This window comes from Ruditapes philippinarum, unplaced genomic scaffold (assembly GCF_026571515.1).
Source record: "Ruditapes philippinarum isolate M1 unplaced genomic scaffold, ASM2657151v2 ctg8574_1_1_1_1, whole genome shotgun sequence".
Lineage (NCBI taxonomy): Eukaryota > Metazoa > Mollusca > Bivalvia > Venerida > Veneridae > Ruditapes > Ruditapes philippinarum.
Genome location: NW_026862502.1, coordinates 8,363 through 29,085, shown reverse-complemented (window position 1 = coordinate 29,085; position 20,723 = coordinate 8,363). Strand labels below are relative to the sequence as shown.

The window sequence follows — 20,723 nt, the reverse complement described above, 5'->3', positions numbered from 1 at the left end:
TATATTTAGACGTACAAATTTAGCGGTTTTTTATATTTACTGTTTATAGATATGTTGTCCGGTCTCAGAGTCAACAGCACTAAGCGGATCATCAAGCAAATAAATGTCGGCATCGCAATAAAGTGCACGTGCAAGATTGACACGTGACTTTTGGCCACCGCTGAGGTTAACGCCACGGTCACCTATCAATGTTGCATCTTTGTCGTCCATCTTCTGGAAATCCTTAAACTTGAATATGCACATTTTTTGTTTAAGTACAATAAGGTTAAGACAGGTGGTCTTTTCCGCACATTAGGCCTCGAGAATGCAAACAATAGCCTTTTTTTTGTTTACTTGTAAAGCTAACCAAAACATTACACAATGGCCATATAGCTGAGCCTTCTTTTGTATTTAGGCAATTTGAATAGTAATAATGAAAAAGTACTTTGTATGAATGTTAAAATATACTTTTGTTTTTTTGTTTTGTTTTTGCAATCTTTACGTTAAATACAAATTATTTCACATTCAGCGCTTTTCTTTTCAAGTTATTCTAAAGCCATAAAAACAATTATAAAACACATGGCTGCCCTTCTTCAGATAGAAAAAAATAATGTTCATTTCTAAAGCTTGATATGCCTTTTTAGCAGGGCGCCTCTAGATTTATGCTACCTGATGCAATAAATACGTAGAATGTATAATATCAAAAGAAAATAACAGTGTACAAAAAACGTTACAAAACTTTGAAAAAAGGTTTTACCTTATACCTTAAGTAACAGGGGAGCAAAATAATTCGCCACCTCAGTGCAGTAACAGAATAAGTTCTATTTAATTTAATAGGATTTAAACAGTTATTGCACTAAGGTGACGATTTATAATATTATAAATTTAGCCAGTTTTTCATAAAATATATAAAGCATATTTTTTAATATAGCTTTCATGAACATTAACGCGTCATAAAATTAATAACGTTTGCTCTTTTGAAAATATTAAGGCAGTCAGCATTAAGGTATATTTTTGAATGTAAGGATATGTGTTTTCAATTGATTGAAAATAAACAAAACTTCAAAAGCTATTGTTATCCACCATTGAAGTTTTAGTTTACCAAAACAGTTACTGATATTGAGAAACTTGCGGGTCATTTAAAATAGTTAACTCTATGTTAAGCATTTTTAGTGAAGGTGTTACCTCGTCTAAAGCACATGCGTGAAGTATTTTCTGGTATTTGTCATTGTCAACTGTTTTTTCAAATGTAATATTCTGTTTCAGAGTTCCAGAGAATAGCCACGGATGTTGGCTTGCATATGCCATCCGACCATGGACATCTATTTTACCTTCCTTTAATTCGAGTTCATTTAGTATTGCCATCAGTAATGAAGACTAAATTATAAACAATGATATATTTGCAAAAAAACTTGCAAACAGAAAAATTGCATCCAACACGAGTTTAAAAAAAGACTCAATGTCTTAAGCTATACTATCAAGGTTATTAAAGTTTAAAACACTAATAACAAGTCAAAATTTAGACTCATTTGCTTATGGCTTTTTCACTATGACTATTTTGAAAGCATGTTGTCCTGAAGCAAGATGATCATTTAGAATGTGAGATGTCTATGACTCGGATCTAAGTACATATTGAAGTATGTGCAAAAGTTCCCTCTTAATGATACTTATCATGTATGCTTTTAAAGTCAGGTATTGGTTCGAGCTCTTCTAGGGTCATTCCATTTATCCTAATATGACACCAATATTGGTTATAGCAAAGTCAAATAAGATTAAATCATATTGCAAGAAGTTGTTTAACAATCAACTAAAACCAATATGTTTGATATGTAATAAACATGTCAAATAGTAAATTTTCCATATAACCAAATGCAGTTAACTATAATAATAATAGTATAAGTCATACAACTGTATTGCTTTATTTATTAAATGTTAAGTGTTGCTTTTCATACTGTATATTATTATTATTATTATTTTACAGCAGGAGATGTTACTTGGATGCAGTGATTGAACATTAATTTCTACATTCTCACCTTTCCACAACCGACTGGACCTACAATTGTCAACACCTTTCCTTGTTCAACTTTTGCAGATATATTCCTTAAAGTAGTATTTTCGTTGTCCTTTAAAAACGAATAATGATATACAGTTAAAACTGTTAATAAAGGCCTACCAGGGGAGAGACAAGATGTATAGTCTTTATAGACAAAAAGTCTTTTTTTAAATGTTATTTCATTCTATTTTATTAAGTAAGGAAAACGAAAAAGTGACCTTTCTTTATTCAGAGGTGACATTTATCACAGGTTTGACTTTATTTAAACAGCGTAAGTAATTATTATAGTTGTTACGATTGACTTTGGGTGTGGAAGAAATTTCGTTGATTCAATGTGCTCTTTTACACACTTAGTGTATGATTTATCTGACTGCATTGGAAGTTAGAGCTAAATCGGTAATATAATATAAATAACAATAAAAATTCAAAATATGGCAAACATTTGATTTCGTTTCTGTCCTATAATTACTGTTGAAAAAAAAACATGCTAACTACCTCCCAATGTGCACGTTTAATGTCGATATCAACAAATGATTTATTTTCTGGATCTGTATATGTTCTCTCTTTTCGTTTGTCAAGCAGCAGAAATGTCTAAAAAAGTAAATAAAGAAGATATTTGTTTTGTAATTAAAATCTTCATAAAACGAAATTTATTTTTTATCCTGTTTTCTTCAATTTTTTTATACCCGTTCTTAAACATAAATTGTTCAATAGATTAAAAAAGCAGATATCACGTGATTCACGGAATATTCAATTATAGAATTTCACGTGTGTAAAGAATTTTTTTAACACAAATTTCCAAACATTTGTTGCTATTAGACTGGTAGTTTAGTTATGAAGTTTAGTTATGAATGCTCATTTACGTATATAACCAAAAGCGTTGTTTACGTTTGAATTATATATCGATTAGACATAGGGTATTATCAAAGCTTCTTGAGTAATTCCAAAGCATATTGTACAACATTTTTATGGAGTTCTAACGTGTCGTTTTTACAATTTCACGGTGATTAGAGCACTTTGAAATGACGATAGCATCATCAAGTTAATGTTTAAGGAGCGGGAAGGTAAACAAAAACAAAGTTTATGTTAGGTGGTTACCAAGCTTTTGGACGGTGATCAAAAATTAAGTCGTGTTGGGCTTGCTAGGAATGTTTTTTGTACTCTTATAACAAATAAATATTCTTATCACTTGGAATTATACATTGGCTTAATATTGTTAGTTTAATTAGTTTAATAAAAAAAATACGCTTTGAGAATTAAAAAACAGAAGTAAAATTTATGTTGAAATGACAATCAATGAGATAAATGAAGGCAATGTTTGGGTACATAAGACATTTGAGAGAGAGAAAGAGTTCAATGTTCAAAATAAATTTTCATATTAACAACGGAGAGTGGTCAAAAATGATGCATCTAGACTATTATATTTTTTAATATTGCGAAAGCCAAGGTTATCGGGTAAATATAAAGCTTATCATTGATAAACAATTCATTAAAATCCGTTCACTTTAGTTCTGTAATAGCTCGCTATACATTTTCTACAGGTGTGCTGAAATACAAAAATTACTGGTAGACAATCAGAGTATGTCATTGAAATACGGTCTTGAATTAAAAACCGTTTTCGCCGTTGCATAAGGTATAAAGACATTTTTGATAACATCTGTTCTGTATAAACAAAATGTCTGTTTCATCAATTATTTGTTAGTTTAACAAATTCAAATGTGGGTTAATTTCGACTGAAGATGTGTCAAATGCCCGTCGGCCCACAAATGCAACGTCAGTCTAGATAATGCCGATGCAAGATACACCACTAGGCAAATATCTACAATCGATGTCATCTCATTAGGATTAGCTAATAACATTCACAAATGTGATTTAAAATGTGAAAGATCTATAGTAGATGGATAACCCGTTGCTGTCAGATAAACAGAAAAGGCTCGGGTGCAATTCGTTAAGTTGTTGCATAATCCGTTTTTAAATACAATTGACAGTCTTTGGCAAATGTCGTCACTGGTGACGAAACAGGGGTTCATTTTGTAAGCCATAATAGCAACAATTTCAAAACAACGTTTGGGCTGGTAAGTCTGGCAAAAGACTATGTGTTGCAAAAAAAGGACCATCAGTTTGTTTGTTTGTTTGTTTCATTTTACGCCTTTTCCCAACAGTATTTCAGTCATATAGGCGGGTAGTTTCCTAACCATCGTTCCTGGAGAGTTACACCAGTACTAGACTACCTTCTTCCGCGCTAAACTACCAAAGCATCTCCCGGGGATCGAACCCACGCCAGAGAGGTAACTGGATTAAAAGTCATCGACTCTAACCCCTCGACCACGGAGGAGGTTCGAACATCAGTTTAAAGAATGTAATGTATGGCATTATCATTACAACTCAGGATCGCGCCATTAAGGTTGTTGTTCCTAAAGGCAAATCTGTTAATATTAAAGTTAACCGGACAAATGTTCTTCGAAAACTAAACAAATACTATCAAAACAAAGACCCAAAACAGGTCTGGCCAATGTCAGAATGCTATTTGACCACGCGTCGTTACACAAGACTTATGTAATGTTAAACTTTCTGAAGCAAAATAGGTCATTGTGCTCACCCATCCTCCGTGCGGCTTCCTTTTGTTTTTAAAGCTAGGGAATTTGTTTAGCATAAACAAATCGAATTTGTAGTATCCCAGTGTCTGCATAGTATACTTAAAATCACTATGAAAATACTTTAAAATATTGGGTCTATAGACTTTGTATATCTGTTAGAGGTGGATACTTTGAGAGCACAAAATACAACATTCAGTGAAACCTATGAAGAATAAACTTTTACGTGCTTAGATGTATTTTTCAGTTGAAAATTCCCCCGTCCTAGAATGAAATATTACTAGGTCGGACAAAGGCACGAGTCATGCTTCTCCTTGCATAACAGAATTTCAGAATCTGAAAGGTAAACTCTTCAAGACTACTAGCAATGCAATCAACATGTTAAAAACGTTTTTGTAATATATACATAAAAAACGTCTTTAACAGCTTGTGTTTTTAACATTTAATCGATTGCTCCTCATTATTCGTTAATGCATTTCCCATGTCACAGGACCTCGTTTGTGTTTGATGCTCCTAAAAATAATATTTTGGATGAACATTTTGAATTCCCTTCGTACAGTATTCACCGATAAATTAAAATTGTTTTTAAAACGAAGCTTTGAATGTGCAATTCATACCTGTATTCTTTGTAAATTGACATCCCTAGTTTTAACGAGTAAAGTATACGCACGAAACATCCTTCTCCCAACGATGAGACCAGCGTGATCATATATTCTAAGAACCAAAAACACACTGGAAGCACGAAGGTCTATAGAGGTATACATCATCCATATTATCACAGGCAAAATGTAAAAGAATTTGGAAACAAATGTCAGGATGTCTTGAACAAAATGTACGATAAGCACTTTCTTTTGTTCTTTAACTTCACGCCTATTAAAATAAAAAACGAAATACGAGATAAATAATTAAGACAGCCAATTAAAGAGGCGTGGGCACGAATTGTCGGATTTCCTGAAAAAATGTATTGAAAAAAGATGCACGGTTTTTGGCTCTTTAAGCATCATATCCTCAACAAAAATAGAAACCTGACACTTTATTTCTTTTAAATATTTTCTAATTTTTGATTTAATTCAAAACATGTGTAGTGAGTATTCATGTACTATAGATACACTAAACATTTTTTTTGTTTTGACCGCGTATTGTCAGTAGAATGCAGCTAAGCGTAAAATTTTAGTTTTTGCACGTGAACCCCGTGCATGCTGAAAGATTCAGATAGACAGTGATGTAAGACTCTATACATGCGTTCAGTAACAATTTAGTGTTATTCAGACCTAAGGTCGATAGATTTCACAATGCCACGTTTATCAGAAGCAGAGAGAAATCAAGCCATAGAAATGTTGCTGGGTGGGGTATCTGTTGTTGACGAGAGTAGAACGTTTAACTGCAGTCGCAACACAGTTCATGAACTTGTAAGACGCTATAGACTTACAGGTGATGTGCACGATCGTCCAAGGCCAGGTAGGTCAAGGGCAACTACCAAAAGGGACGACCGTGCAATTGTTTTAACTCACTTACGTGACAGGTTCAGACCGGTGATCTTGACCGCGCCCACGTTTAACGTAACTGCACAAACCATTCACAATCGGTTGCGCGCACAACAACGCCCGATTAGAGCGCGACGCCCATATACACATAAACACGCGGTATTCTCACTTTACGCAATCGTCAGGCCCGTATTAGGTGGGCACGTGCGCACCGTCACTGGCGGCGACGTGACTGGAATACTGTCGTGTTTACAGGCGAGTCTCGTTACAATCTCACTCATGCCGACGAACGTGTAAGAATAAACCGTCGTATGAAAGGGCGAAGGGTTTGCACCTGTCTGTGTTAGACAGCATGATCGTTTTGGTGGTGGAAGCGTCATGGTATGGGGCGGGATAATGGGTGGACAAAAGACCCGGCTTATTAAACGCCCATACATCAACAAGGCTTAAATGCCGAGGCTATTCCGTTTATGCAAAGAAACGGTCCCGTTGTGTTTCAACAACACAACGCCCGTCCTCACACGGCGAGGATAACTCGCGCTCGCTTAGCTGCAGCCAACGTCAATACCATGCAATGGCCAGAAATGTCTCCAGATATGAATCCGATAGAGCATATCTGGGATGTCCTTGGCAGAAATGTCCGACGACATCACGCCCCACAGAATATCCTCCAACTGACAAATGCATTGATAGCGGAATGGAACAATCATCATAACCTTGTTCAACGTTTCGTCAATTCTACGCGTCGACGCGTTGACGCACTACTTAGAGCCAGAGGTGGCCACAACCGATATTGAATTAAATGAAAAAATCGCATGCATTTTAAAACTGTTTTATGAAATGATTAAAACCTATCTGCACGTATTTGACCCTTTTATTATAACTAGCGTAATTTAACAAACTTAAACATATTTAATAAACAACAAAATGCAGATCAATGTTGTGCATGCATCTCTCTTTCAAGCCCAACATTCGTTTTTACATTTTCTTTATCGATTTCCTGAAAATAATAATAAAATATACACTGTCAGGTTTCTATTTTTGCTGAGTGTATAATTTTGTTTCCCTTAAAATGTCTCACTAGGCAACTCCTCACAAACGCATACACATCAGAACCCATATATCTTTTCTATTTCATATGCTACGTATATGTATACAATTGTCATTGTTACATTTATTTACCTTTTCTGATAATAATAAACAGTGAAGCTATACTATTTAGATATGGCTTGATGCTTTAATCAATGATGATAAAAAATGTTGTTTTCTGTCCTTCAACTTTCATTAGGAAATGTGACAGAATGTTTTATATTAAAATTATGCATTACTTGAAAAAAACTGTTTGAAACTGCATTCGTTTACCAGAAGTAATCAACGTACCTTGAACCAAATGAAAGCTTCAAAATATAAAACCCTCAGAAAAAACTGTGCCAATGAAAAAAAGAAAGCTACAGTAACTAGAAAATTAAATAAAAGACAAATGCTATTTATGATAAAATGAATGTGCATGATGAAAACTAATTGGACAGTTACCTTCTTTCCTCCCTCAATTCATCTCCGAATAGTTTTTCCCAGCAATATAGTTTGACCTCTTTTATTGCCCTAATGATTTCAGTAATACTACTGATACGATTGTCTCTGTGCTTCACCGAGAATTTCCTGTAAGTTAATAGTCATATGAGTGTTATATGTAATCATCGTGATTTACTTTATTAGGTACTTTTGTTAAAAACAAAACAAAGATCGGCTTTATTACAATATAGTGCTATGCCGATGCCTTTGGTAATCAGTGGTCCTGTGCAAAAATTTTACAGAGCAATCCATCAGTTTCCATAGTTCTGTCTCTGAAATACTATTCCACTCTATAATACATTATTATAACTAACAAAAATACAAAATTCGACTAGCTAAAGCATACGCTCTCTTTGCAGCTCAGTGAGCGAAAGTGGAAAAATCGACCGATGCGTAGGAGAGTAGCTTAAACATTGACTGGACAGTGTCAAACACATTTTTCAAAATAATACAATAAGTGGAATTAAGTATATGGTTATGCGATTATGCAGTAACGTATGTTTTGTTAATGCTTACTCGTATTTTGTAATCAGGCCTCCCATTAAATGTACTACGGGGACCATTAAAAACATTACTACGAATCCTGCCACAGCGGGTGGTCCGATTTCAATCCATAAGATTATTAAAACCACAATAATCTCCAAAGGGCCGATCCAAAGAAAATGTAGCATTGTCATCAGCTGTAAATAATGACAGTTATTTGCATTTTGAACTGACCTTTATTTTTCTAAATAATTTATTTGCTTAAAGCAGATGCGTTTCTTTGATACAAAATCGTTTAATGATAGAATTTGTTTGTTTCAATTAAGTGTTTAAAGCAATATAGCTGCTGCCGGCAGTTTACCAAATTAACGTTTGAATTCTGAAAACGAATAATTTCAAAAATGAATAAAAGAAATATATCCTTCGAACAACAGGCGGATGCATAAACGATTAGAAAAAAAAACTTACTTAAATAACATAGCATAATATTTTGTTCCGAAACATTTTATTCCGTTGACGCACTGTATAAATGTGTTGATTGTAAACATTTTTATGGTAGAATTCTTTGAAGAATCAATCTTAAATCAAATGGAAACAACATATACTTTAAAATTTAATAAATTTAATATGAGTTTCATAACAATTATGCCAAAATGGCCCGAAATCGCTCACCTGACGCATCGAACTCATCCGAGCCATTACCTAGACAAGCATTCTGACCAAATTGCATGACAGGTGAGTCAAAAATGTAACCACTAGAGTGTTAACAAGGATTTTCCATATTTGAGCAGTGTGACCTAGTTTTTGAGCCAAAATAACCCATATTCAAACATGACCTAGAAATCATCAAAAGCAACTTTTCTTACTAATTTCCGGATATTTGGATCAAAACAGAAGCCACTAGAGTGTTAACACGATTTTTCTATTTTTAGCTCCTGTGACCTAGCTTTCATCCAAGATGACCAATATTCGAACTCATACGAGCAATTACCTGGCTAAGTTTGATGACAATTGAGTCAAAAATGTTACCACTAGATAGCTTACACGGTTTTTCCATATCTGGGCGGTGTGACCTAGTTTTTGAACCCAGGTGACCCATATTCAAACTTGACCTAGAAAACATCAAAACAAACTTACAGACCAATTTTCAGGATATTTCGTTTAAAACCGTAGCCACTAGAGTGTAAACAGATTTTCTATTTTTAGCTTCTGTGTCCTAGTTTTTTATCCGAGATGTTCGAACTCATACGAGCAATAACCTAGACAAGCATCCTGACCAAGTTTGATAACAATTGAGTCAAAGATGTGACCACTAGTGTTAACAACGTTTTTCTTTTTTTAGCTTGATGATGATTTTGTCATAAATGTGACCGCTAATGTGTTTACAATGTTTTTCATTTTTAGCTTCTGTGACCTAGTTTTCCATCCGAGATAACCCATGTTCGAGCTCATCCGAGCTATTACCTAGACAAGCATCCTGACAAAGTTTGATGATGATTGAGTAAAAAATGTGACCGCTACAGTGTTAACGAACAAATGTGGATGGACGACGGACGACGGACATTCAACGATCCTAAAAGATCACTCTAACCTAGCTCAGGTGAGCTAAAATACTTCATTAGATATAGCTTTATTTAGATATAGCTTTATACACTTTCGTTGAATTTTATTATTCATTTTTCAAAGTTAAATACCTGTGTAAAGTTTGAAACGTCATTGGAAAGAAGGTCAATTATTTGTCCTGTGGTAGTTTCCCGGCGACCATCAATGCTTAATCGTAATGTCTAAAATCAAGAAAGTGAAATATACAAAATCAAATGACAAATAAAGCAAAATACTAGTATACACTTTATTTCAACAGTTGAAAATATATTTTAAACAATTTGAAATTGTATCGCTGTATATTTCAAAATGATTGAAGTTACTTCTTTTCAATCACGTTTAACAGTAAAATGTTTGAAGAATATTCACATCAATATTGAAATAACCTTTTTATGCCCCTGCCATTGCAACAATAGCCATTTCGTTTGAAAAAAGAGAAACAAATGTCCTCCATATTTTGTGGCGTGCTATCCAATTCGCACGTTGTACATTTATATGAAATGAAATTCGAAATAAAACAAAAGTGAGAAAAAATAAAGCAAATAAGTCTAGAAAACGATCTACTTTATAGAGATGAGTTGAGCATAAGAAACAGTCCGCTTCCAAAACAGAAGCAATTCTTTGAAGTCCTCTTTTTAGGAAAAGCAAATCTTAATGAGGTCCATTTCCAAGGAAAGAAACAGTTCTTAGAAAGTCCGCTTCCCAGGAAAGAAGAAAGTCGTAATGACGTCTACTTCCCCAGAAAAGGAAAAAGTCTTAGTGATGTCCGCTTCCAAAGAAAGAATCAAGTCTAAGAGAGGTCCGCTTTACAGGAAAGAAGAAAGTCTTAGAGAGGTCCGCTTCAGAAAAAGAAGCAATCCCGAAGAGCGCAGAAAATACGAGGAGTGCATTAAGTCTAAGGAGCGCAGCAAGTCTAACTTGTCCAACATGTCTAAGGAGTGCAGCTAGGCAAGGTTGTGCAGCAAGTTTGAATTGTGCAACAAGTCCAATTAGCGCAAAAAAATCTAGGCTGTGTAACAAGTTCAATACTGCAGAATGTCCAACTTGTGCAGCAAGTCTAGAATTTCAGCAATTCATAAGTAATATCAACAAGTACCGTTCAGAATATCAATAAGAAAGACATAAATTTATCCAAAGCTTGACAGTCATACAATGAAAGCATATAGTGTTTGCATTGTTAGTAATAATTGATTTCTTTTTCTGTTTATTTTAAATATTGTACACTTACCTGTCTGTAAATAAGGGACGAGCATGCTATTTTCATTTTGACGCCGATCGTCTGAACGCCTAGGTAATATATATGATGTGTGAAAGCCAAGATGAGAGCACACAATCCTATACCTCCTGTATACATATAACCTTCTATTTCGGAAACAAAGGGTGCATCTTTCGTGAAGTATCTTATCAATCCGCTGAGAAGAAGAGGCTGTAGTATGACAACAGCTTCCTATAAAAGAGTCCAATTTATGGAAAAATCTAAATTGTATTTTTTCAAACTACCTTGAGCATCTTATAATCAAAACTGTACAATAAAAGTGGTTTGAAATATTTTTAAAAGAATCTTAAGCTCGCATTCTCTTTGTTGCATTTAAACATGTTGTGAATCCGATTTCAGATAAAATCATTGAAAACATGACTTTGTTGTATATTTACAATCATGACTTCCTATTTATTGTTATTCAATACATTTTAATTTCAGTTAATGTTGTTTCTTTTACAAAACATCGATCACCCTGACAGCAGTAGCCATGAAATAATTCTTGTCATTTTTGTAGAAAGAATATACTTGTATATTCATTAACATGTTTCACTTATGTAAATTTTACCATATCTTGGACTTAGACAAAAATGAAACTTACTTATTCTGGATACTATATGAAAAATCTAACCAAAGTTATGACGAAATGATTTGTACACCCACTTATGAATAGTAGACACCTTTCAGTATGCAGTATCATACGCCGCTTTTCATGGAATGACACAACTGTGTCACATTGAATGTTCCATGATAACCGCCGTATGAACACATTTGCGGATGTTTCTAAATTCAAAATTTTACCATTTTATGTTTAAATGTTGAATTCTGCTTAAGCCGGTGCTAGGGAGCGTGGACGGTAGTTTGCACTTTACAGTACCGTCCATGAACAGGCTCAGTCAAACCGAGCCTGCAACATTTTCAATTTTGCCGTGTTGGGCATTCTTTAGGGATTATTATTTTCTCTATTTTATATAGTCACAATAGTTTATTGAATACCTCAAAACATAACAAGAATCCATACAAGACGAACGATTTACCGAATGTCGAAATCAATGACTTATACAGCTTAGGTTTTGCTTTCGTTTGTTTACAATTTTTTACTTGTTCCGACCATATTCTGAAAACGTAAATATAAGAGCTATTAGGTTAAAACAACGAATCAAAACATTTAATATACTGGTATATGATAGAATGTGGGAAAAGCATTCCGACATGGTCTGAAAATATCAAGGTCAAATGAAAATTCACAGAGGACGTGATACAAAAACATAAACGAATGAAATTACTTTTTAAAATCGTTTTGAAATTAAGCACTCTAGTTAGATATATCAGCACACAGATTAGCGTTATGTAGAATCCCTGTTTTATATTATTTGCACAACAAATTGGATTGTTTTTCACGAAAACAAATAGTATAAGTATTTTAATTCGTATTGTAATGTTTATTCATCTAGTTTCTGGATTATTTCCAACGGGTACAATTTGACAATCGGTCGTGTAGTCAGCCCTGTGGATGTACGTATCCCCGCGGCCCTCGAAAACCCGTCATATTTCTGTTTAAGTTCATCAATACCGCAAGGTTTATTGTAGTCTGGGTGTAAAGTCGTCTTGAATTCTGCTTAAGCCGGTGCTAGGGGGCGTGGACGGTAACTTGCACTTTCCAGTACCGTCCATGAACAGGCTCAATCAAACCGAGCCTGCAACATTTTCAATTTTGCCGTGTTGGGCTTTCTTTGGGGATTCTGTATTTATCTCTTTTATGATCACATCCGTGTTATTTGTGCCGTGTGGCGGCTGTAAAAAGTCTCCCCGTACATTTAATCAATGATGTTATATTTTCGATCCTTAAAGATCGTTCAGCACGACATTATTGTTGTGCTTGTGGTATTTTTAGTTTCAACTTTTCGGCATTTTCTAGTTGGGTGGTTCCAATATTTTTACTTGAATAATGTTGAATCACCCTTAGGATATGTTGCCTGCTTTTTAAATTTGTCTTTTGACGTCTTATCTGTGATACGCAGGCTTCATAACCTCTGATCCCCTTTCAAAATTCCATTTTATTTAGTTCCGCCCATTGTTTTCTCGTTTAGGGCACACGCTTTTTATTACTTGGGGACCATACGCCGCTTTTCATGGAATGGCACGGAAGTGTCACATTGAAGATTCCATGATAACCGCCGTATGAACACATCTGCGGATGTTTCTAAATTCAAAATTTTACTATTTCACGTTTAAATGTTGAATTCTGCTTAAGCCGGTGCTAGGGGGCGTGGACGGTAACTTGCACTTTCCAGTACCGTCCATGAACAGGCTCAATCAAACCGAGCCTGCAACATTTTCAATTTTGCCGTGTTGGGCTTTCTTTGGGGATTCTGTTTTTATCTCTTTTATGATCACATCCGTGTTATTTGTGCCGTGTGGCGGCTGTAAAAAGTCTCCCCGTACATTTAATCAATGATGTTATATTTTCGATCCTTAAAGATCGTTCAGCACGACATTATTGTTGTGCTTGTGGTATTTTTAGTTTCAACTTTTCGGCATTTTCTAGTTGGGTGGTTCCAATATTTTTACTTGAATAATGTTGAATCACCCTTAGGATATGTTGCCTGCTTTTTAAATTTGTCTTTTGACGTCTTATCTGTGATACGCAGGCTTCATAACCTCTGATCCCCTTTCAAAATTCCATTTTATTTAGTTCCGCCCATTGTTTTCTCGTTTAGGGCACACGCTTTTTATTACTTGGGGACCATACGCCGCTTTTCATGGAATGGCACGGAAGTGTCACATTGAAGATTCCATGATAACCGCCGTATGAACACATCTGCGGATGTTTCTAAATTCAAAATTTTACTATTTCACGTTTAAATGTTGAATTCTGCTTAAGCCGGTGCTAGGGGGCGTGGACGGTAACTTGCACTTTCCAGTACCGTCCATGAACAGGCTCAATCAAACCGAGCCTGCAACATTTTCAATTTTGCCGTGTTGGGCTTTCTTTGGGGATTCTGTATTTATCTCTTTTTTGGACAATAACAACGTGACCAACTTGAAAAATCTGGTTTGGGGTACCACTCGACCGTTAGTATTCTCTGAATTACGTCAGATACTCGTGTCAGATCATCAGTCTTGGTAATGATCGTCTGCTAATGAATCGTTTGAAAGCTTACAAAAAAGATTTTTCTGTAGGGCTGAAACTATTTCTAGGTGAAAGGGTTTTGGCACACGTGAATAGGCATATGTATACCTCTTGATGAACTTGCTTTTCTTTAATGTTAAGTGCTCCTGTGAAATCGACACCTGTTACGGAGAAAGGTGGATTGACGTTATCTCTGGAAACCGGAAGTGGTGGGGGATCTAGGGTGTTCTTTTGTCTTCTTGTAACTTTTCTGCAAATGACACATCTTCGGAGGACAATTTTTACGTGCTGTCTAATTCACGGTATCCAGAACCTCCGGTCATATAATAGTGTATGGTGATATTGTATCTGTAATGTTCACTTTTACTATTTATCGGAACATGCAATAGAAAACCGCTATTCAGTAAACATTTATACAATATAAAAGATTAAAACGGAATGAAACATCCACGTAGCGCTAAGTAACGTAAATTATATTTTCCGATTTTCTATGTACCGATTTGTTCATTTCGATGTTAATTTTTCGTTTAAGTTAAGTCGTATTTTGAAACGGAGCATGCGCAAAACAATATTTGTAGAATGATTTCACACTTTAAATGAGATTCGTTCACTACAATCAGATACCCAAAAATGGATGCCGCCAGCAATCACTCTGAATACTGTGGAGAGGTCTGATGACCTCTCCAATGAGTGTTTTCGATTATCAGTCTTGCGACATGACATTTTGGGGACATTAGGTACAGAAATCTTGTTGTCTCGGGCAACTGTGCATTATGTATTCTTCCGTCAAACGAATACAACATTCTATGTCTAAGTAAGCCTTAGCTGCCTAATTATCAGACTTTGTTGTTTCTTTGATCTTAAATCTTGTATTACTTCTGGTGGCAAGTTATAATAAGTTTACATTCTATAACCCCAGCTCCTCTGTAGAAAATGAACCACTTTGGCGATTATTATACGTTTTAAGAGAAATGTATTACGTATGCTGTAACACGTAATAACTTCTGATAGCTGCTATATCTGTTAAACGTGAACCAGTTACCTCTTTTGACAGATATAATTTCTTCCTCTGAATTTTGCTCTGTCACAATAGTGAAAGTGATTGTCCTGGTGTGTTCCAAAGCCGGCCATTTATTGTTGTTGACTAACCAGGTAGGCCCTTTTTTCCATAATGTGCTTGATTGTAACTGGGCCGCAGTAAGACCTCTAGTTTGTATTTGATGTTGGACAATATCACCATATAATATCGGGGGTAAGTTTTTTTATTTCTTCCACACTGTTCATAATGAAGCGTTAAAGTGTCTTTGTAGATTTCAACCAACTTAAGTCTATTTGACTGTCGGACAAAGATGTGTTTTCCTGCACGTGGCTGAAAATGACACGTGCTGGATGACACGTGCACCGATGAGTACTGCCATCAGTTCTAGTCTGGTAAAGTTATCTCTTTGACAGGTGCGACTCTGTTCTTTGCAAATACAAGGGTAGCGGTATGACCGTTAGTAAGATACGCTACAGCTCCATAACCACGTGCACGTGCATCGACAAACACGCATAAATCAATATCGGTGGGATAAGCTGTATTTTCAGTGGCGGGGAAACATGGTCTCTTGAACTTAGTCTTAATTACGCTGTTCTGGTCGTTGCTCGAATCAGCCCAGATGTTGATGATATCAACCGGAAGTGGAGTGCCCAATAAAATTTCTTCTTCCACTGGTCTTGAACTAGTAATTTGGCACGAACAATCATTTGACCAAGCAATCCCAGGGGGTCATATAATTTTGAAAAAGTCTGTTTGAGAATAGAACGTTTGGTCGTTCTCTCAGAGTGTACTATCCTACGCTGCATCTCGTCAACGTCCGGGTTCCATAACATTCCTAATACCTTGACAACTTTATCCTTGTCCAAGACTTTTTCAGCTAGTGCAAGTTAACGTATTTTACTGGAGTTTGACGTCCACGATTGCAACTTTAATCATGCTTGTGACATGAGAGCACATGCGTACCGGATATAGGTAAGAAACGCCTGTTCTTGTTGAAAACTTGAAATCACACATAAATGACATAAAGGTTTCTGGTAATTATATCTGAGGCAAGGTTACTTGCATTCAGGGTCATGTGTTTAAGTAATGTAGCATTGAGAATAAACGGGTAACATGTGGCTCCAAAAGGACAACTCGAAATCTATATGTCACAAGCTGGCTCTTGGGATCTATAGGGTCTGATAACCATAGAAATCTGGGAACATCTCTGTTATTTTTGTGTAGACCAACATGTAGAAAGGCTTTCTACTGCATATCTACCAAGTTAAAATCTAACAGAAAGGTTATGAGATAATTCAGCTTTGGAGGTGTTGATTCAAGGCAGTTATGTAAACCCGCACTTTTTTGACAGTCATAGACTATTCGTATGGGCGTTGTTTTGAAAGTTTTATCAACTCCATGATGGGGTATATAATGCACGCGTTTCGCTGTGGAACATTCATATACTCTTTCAAAGAAATCTATTTTATTGTTTTGTTCCTGTATAATATCGTTATATTTCATTAGTATTTAGGCTTCTGACAAAGGCGTTTTATTGTCTGTTCTTTTCTTTGTGAGGTCATACTTAGAACGGAGGGTTTCGTGGCTCTGTTTTCATGGCATCGTCGCTGTGTAATATCCATCTGAGAATGAAATACACAATTTCTGGTACTGTCGTTAATAAGAAGTATCAGTATCTTCACAGTCTCCTTTTGAAACACCCATAGATTCTATATCTATAAATCAAGTGAGGTCTGTCGTTTCAGATACATGGGTTACTATGACGTCCATAACAACTACTTTGTACAAGAAGTGGGTTGGACAAGAAGTAACCAACGCGAGAGCCTATAGCAGTGGGTCTATCACATCCAATAATATTGTCGTCAACTACAATGTATCTGCTCGTAAAATCAGCGCCAACTAAAAGTGATATATCAAATGTGGTATCCATGGTAACAGGGTGAGCAAGTTTGAGTCCTTGTAGATATATAAAGTGTTCGATGGATACACATTGTTGATGGCCTCTCTACTATCACGGGAACAATCAATACTCGGATTGGGATTAACATTCCGTCGTTTGCTACTAAATTTACAGTGAGGACGTGATTGTGAGTAAAACTAGCCGTCGTAAACGGTTTGTTTCTTTTATTAACAATGAATGTGTACATACATAGGAAGTGACGTTACGTTGATATTATAAACATAGATTGCGCGCAAAGAAATCGACGTTAATTGACGTCGTGTCTACAACAAAGTTGAAGTTGAAATCGTAGAATTTATATCGTTGTTTCATGAAGTTGAAATCTTGAATTTGTGAATTCTTTATATTGAAATTCGTTGAGATGAACCAGAGAATTAAAGAAGTTGAAATGTCACAACCTGTCTTTCCTACATATACCAACGTTAATCTATGTGCGTCCTTTTAAAAGATTCGTGAATAATAAATTATTTGTTATTGCTTCTGTCACGAAAACATATAAAAGACGACATGTCAATTGTCCATTTTTAAAAAAAATAATAACTTTATCATTTGTTAAAAGGGTGAAACTGTTATTTAAGCACAAACGACTGCTTTGACAGACGGTCCTATCTATGTTTATAGTTTGTCTTCAAGAGTATTTGATTTTTCATCGTCGCTGATGTCAAACATATCATCTTGTTCAAGCTAGACAGTCGACATATGACCTCAGTGATAGTTCAACGTATAATCAAAAAAAATCTCATCAGTTTCTCATTTCTCTTTAAGGACACAAATATAATACAGTTCAAATTAAGAAATAATGATAAAGATGAAATATATTAGCAGACAAGTCTTGTTTTACCTTTCTAGTTTGTCTCCAAGATACTTTGAACTTTCATCATTGCTTATGTCATACAAATCATCTTCTGTTAAATTGTTTTTAAATCCTTTCTCAAAGATAGGGTTCAGCCACCTACAGATTAATCAATAAACAAAATTTTGTATAATAAAATATGATATGGCGCTATCAAGTGATATATTTTTGATAAACATTTGTAAACAAACACCTGTTAGATAAAAAATGAAAGTGCTACTACGAACTTGCTCCCCCACATGTTTTTAAAACATGCACCGTCAAGACAAATTGTCTTATCTACAATATTAGGGATAAGTTGATCTGACGCTTGGTCGCTCTTATATTTCACAGCGGTATATTTAATGCGTGCGACTTCATCAAGTACTTGAGCACTTGTCACATATTTACAACAAGTCGTCTCAAAAGAACATTGCTTGCCTGCTTCAAAACAAAACTTAAAACATTAAGATTATGATATCACATATGAAATGTTTTCCTTGCAAAATAATGTTAATTGGCTATAAGATAACCATATGCATGACTATACCGGTTAAATTTCAAAGAAGTAAATAAAAGACACATTTTTGTTGTCTTCACTATTACCAAGGAGAATTTTTAACCTTTAAATAATCTTTGAGAACATAATGTTTCAGTTCAGATCACTTGTTTAGACTAACCAATAAATATACTTTATATAACATATCGTCCAGTTGATTTAAATTGACTTACCAGAAAAACAATTTTGAAATCAGACTGGCCTGAAATCTCGGATTACTCGCCATTGTATTGAGAACTAGCTTGTCGATGTTTTAGTACATGTAGTAGTAACTTCAGTCCATTTTAATCATTCCGTCTATAACCTGTAATTATGTGTGTGCTACAAATTTAGAAAAAGTTGTCAGTAAGAATTATGAATTTCAAAATATTCGTTTTAAATATTGTATTATTTATATGTAAAACGAAACGTCATCGCAGTTTGTTACAGAACACAAACATAACAAAGAGAGTTACCATGTACACCCGCAGAGTAAAACAAATGCAAAAAGAAGTATATTTGATGTTGTTTCAATACTTTGCATTCCCGCCAGCTGCAGAATGTTCTCATACATAGATATTATCAATGAAGATACTTTGTGGACCGGACGTCTACATCTGATCAATAACACGCCGGAGGTCCGTGAAATTTGGTTGAAATGACTCGGCACACACTGGCTGATTTGTTTGGTGATAGTAGGCAAAAGTATTCCACAGTGACAGAATGGTCAGCAAAATATAAACGTTGGTGAAACTCCTAAGAAGATGACCTAAGGCCAGGTCGCCCTGCTGATGTCATCGGCCATGAGAAGATCAACCCTGCTGAATGATCGCCAAATCAAAGATGACGAATTTGCCTCAAAATGTAGTTTTACTCATGAAAGTATATATATTATAATCCTTGAACATTTTGGCATGTGATAAGTTTCTTCCTGGTGGAAACCCAGAAACCTGCGAGTCCGTCAGCAAAGAGAAAAGTAAAGTCAAGAGCTTATTGAAATCACTGTGTACAATGCAAACTGAGAAGACTTTCATACTCACCGATAACAACTTGTAACAGGAGAAGGAATGTGTTTAACCACTGAGACCCAGACCCATGCAATGAAAGCGCAGTGGCTCAACCAACGTAAGACATTTTGTACCCAACCTTCAGTCACGGTTGTTTATGATTCCAAAGTGATAATATTGATATATTACAAGCCTGTTTGTTATACTGTGCCAATCTTATTGAACAATTAAGGTTGTGCTTGCTATCTATGAAAAGCGGAAGGAGAAACTTGTGGCTGGTATCCTTCTTTACAATGATATAACCTCTGTGCATAAGTCAAGAGTTGCACAAGCATCTTGTCATGAGTGCACTCGACATACAGTCAGGGCCTAGCTCCAAGTGATCCGTCCGAAATTGGAAGTCCCACTTGAGTGGACCGAGATTTCGGGAAGATGCTACAGAGGCTTGCTTTGAGTACCAAACACACAATTTTTACTTCATAGACTGCTTACGAGAAAAATTGACCAAATGCATTGAATGAAAGATGGATTATATTGAAAAGTAATGTCAAAATAATCTTCCAATCTGTTAGTGTTAAACACCGATTTGTACAAATCTCCGAACTTTCCTCGTATTCTCAAACGTAAATATTCAATAATTGAACTCTGCATAATTAGATGTTTTGTATTGTTCTTCGGAGGTTTTGCCTTTACGAGTAAAAATCGAAAATTAAACAACTGCAAAAAAAATTTAATTGTTCATTACAAAATTTATCTTTACAAACACCAAAATATAGTTAAAATCTGACATACAACAACCAAAAAAGTTACAAATAATAGAAGGCAAGAAAAAATTATTCAAACATACCAATATTTGCATACGGAACTTAATCTCGGAAGTAGCCATAAGTCAAGTTAAACATTGATAACTTACATGGCCTGAATATTTGATTTGCTCATAATTTTAAAAATCATACACAAAGAGTATTATTGTAAATAAAATACAATTGAAATATACTGCAGTGACTTACATAACATAATAAGGAAATCCCAGAAAACGAATTTTAGCCAGTTAATGTAGCATGCAAATGTAGCATGCTCTATGTTTATTTCCGCCATACAGTGCGGTAACTAGAGTATGGCTTGGGTAACTAATACATGCACTACAGTTAACGCACTGTGCATACATGGGTTTAGAATTAACTCTGAC

The 20,723-nt window shown here is 35.2% G+C and overlaps 1 protein-coding gene across 1 annotated transcript; it reads right to left on the bottom strand.

The window, feature by feature from the left end:
• Positions 1 to 8: 8 nt before the first annotated feature.
• On the bottom strand, positions 9 to 18,856 carry LOC132719306 (ATP-binding cassette sub-family C member 4-like). The gene is made up of 12 exons (XM_060703069.1): positions 18,722 to 18,856; positions 17,999 to 18,109; positions 12,022 to 12,142; positions 10,996 to 11,214; positions 9,860 to 9,949; positions 8,199 to 8,362; positions 7,644 to 7,769; positions 5,244 to 5,496; positions 2,528 to 2,623; positions 2,013 to 2,102; positions 1,165 to 1,356; positions 9 to 228 (listed from the first exon to the last, which is right to left on the bottom strand). The coding sequence occupies exons 1-12, from the start codon at positions 18,772 to 18,774 to the stop codon at positions 37 to 39; spliced, it is 1,707 nt and encodes a 568-aa protein (XP_060559052.1). The 5' UTR covers positions 18,775 to 18,856; the 3' UTR covers positions 9 to 36.
• Between the last annotated feature and the right edge of the window lie 1,867 nt (positions 18,857 to 20,723).

What these genes read in the sequence shown, in the direction of transcription:
- LOC132719306 (XM_060703069.1), bottom strand. Translation starts at nt 18,774, where the DNA reads ATGGCGAGTAATCCGAGATTTCAGGCCAGTCTGATTTCAAAATTGTTT. An exon ending in CGTCCCTTATTTACAGACAG is followed by an intron (nt 9,950 to 10,995) that starts GTAAGTGTACAA and finishes TCTTGATTTTAG; the next exon opens with ACATTACGATTAAGCATTGA. An exon ending in TTAAACGTGCACATTGGGAG is followed by an intron (nt 2,103 to 2,527) that starts GTAGTTAGCATG and finishes TCGTTTTTAAAG; the next exon opens with GACAACGAAAATACTACTTT.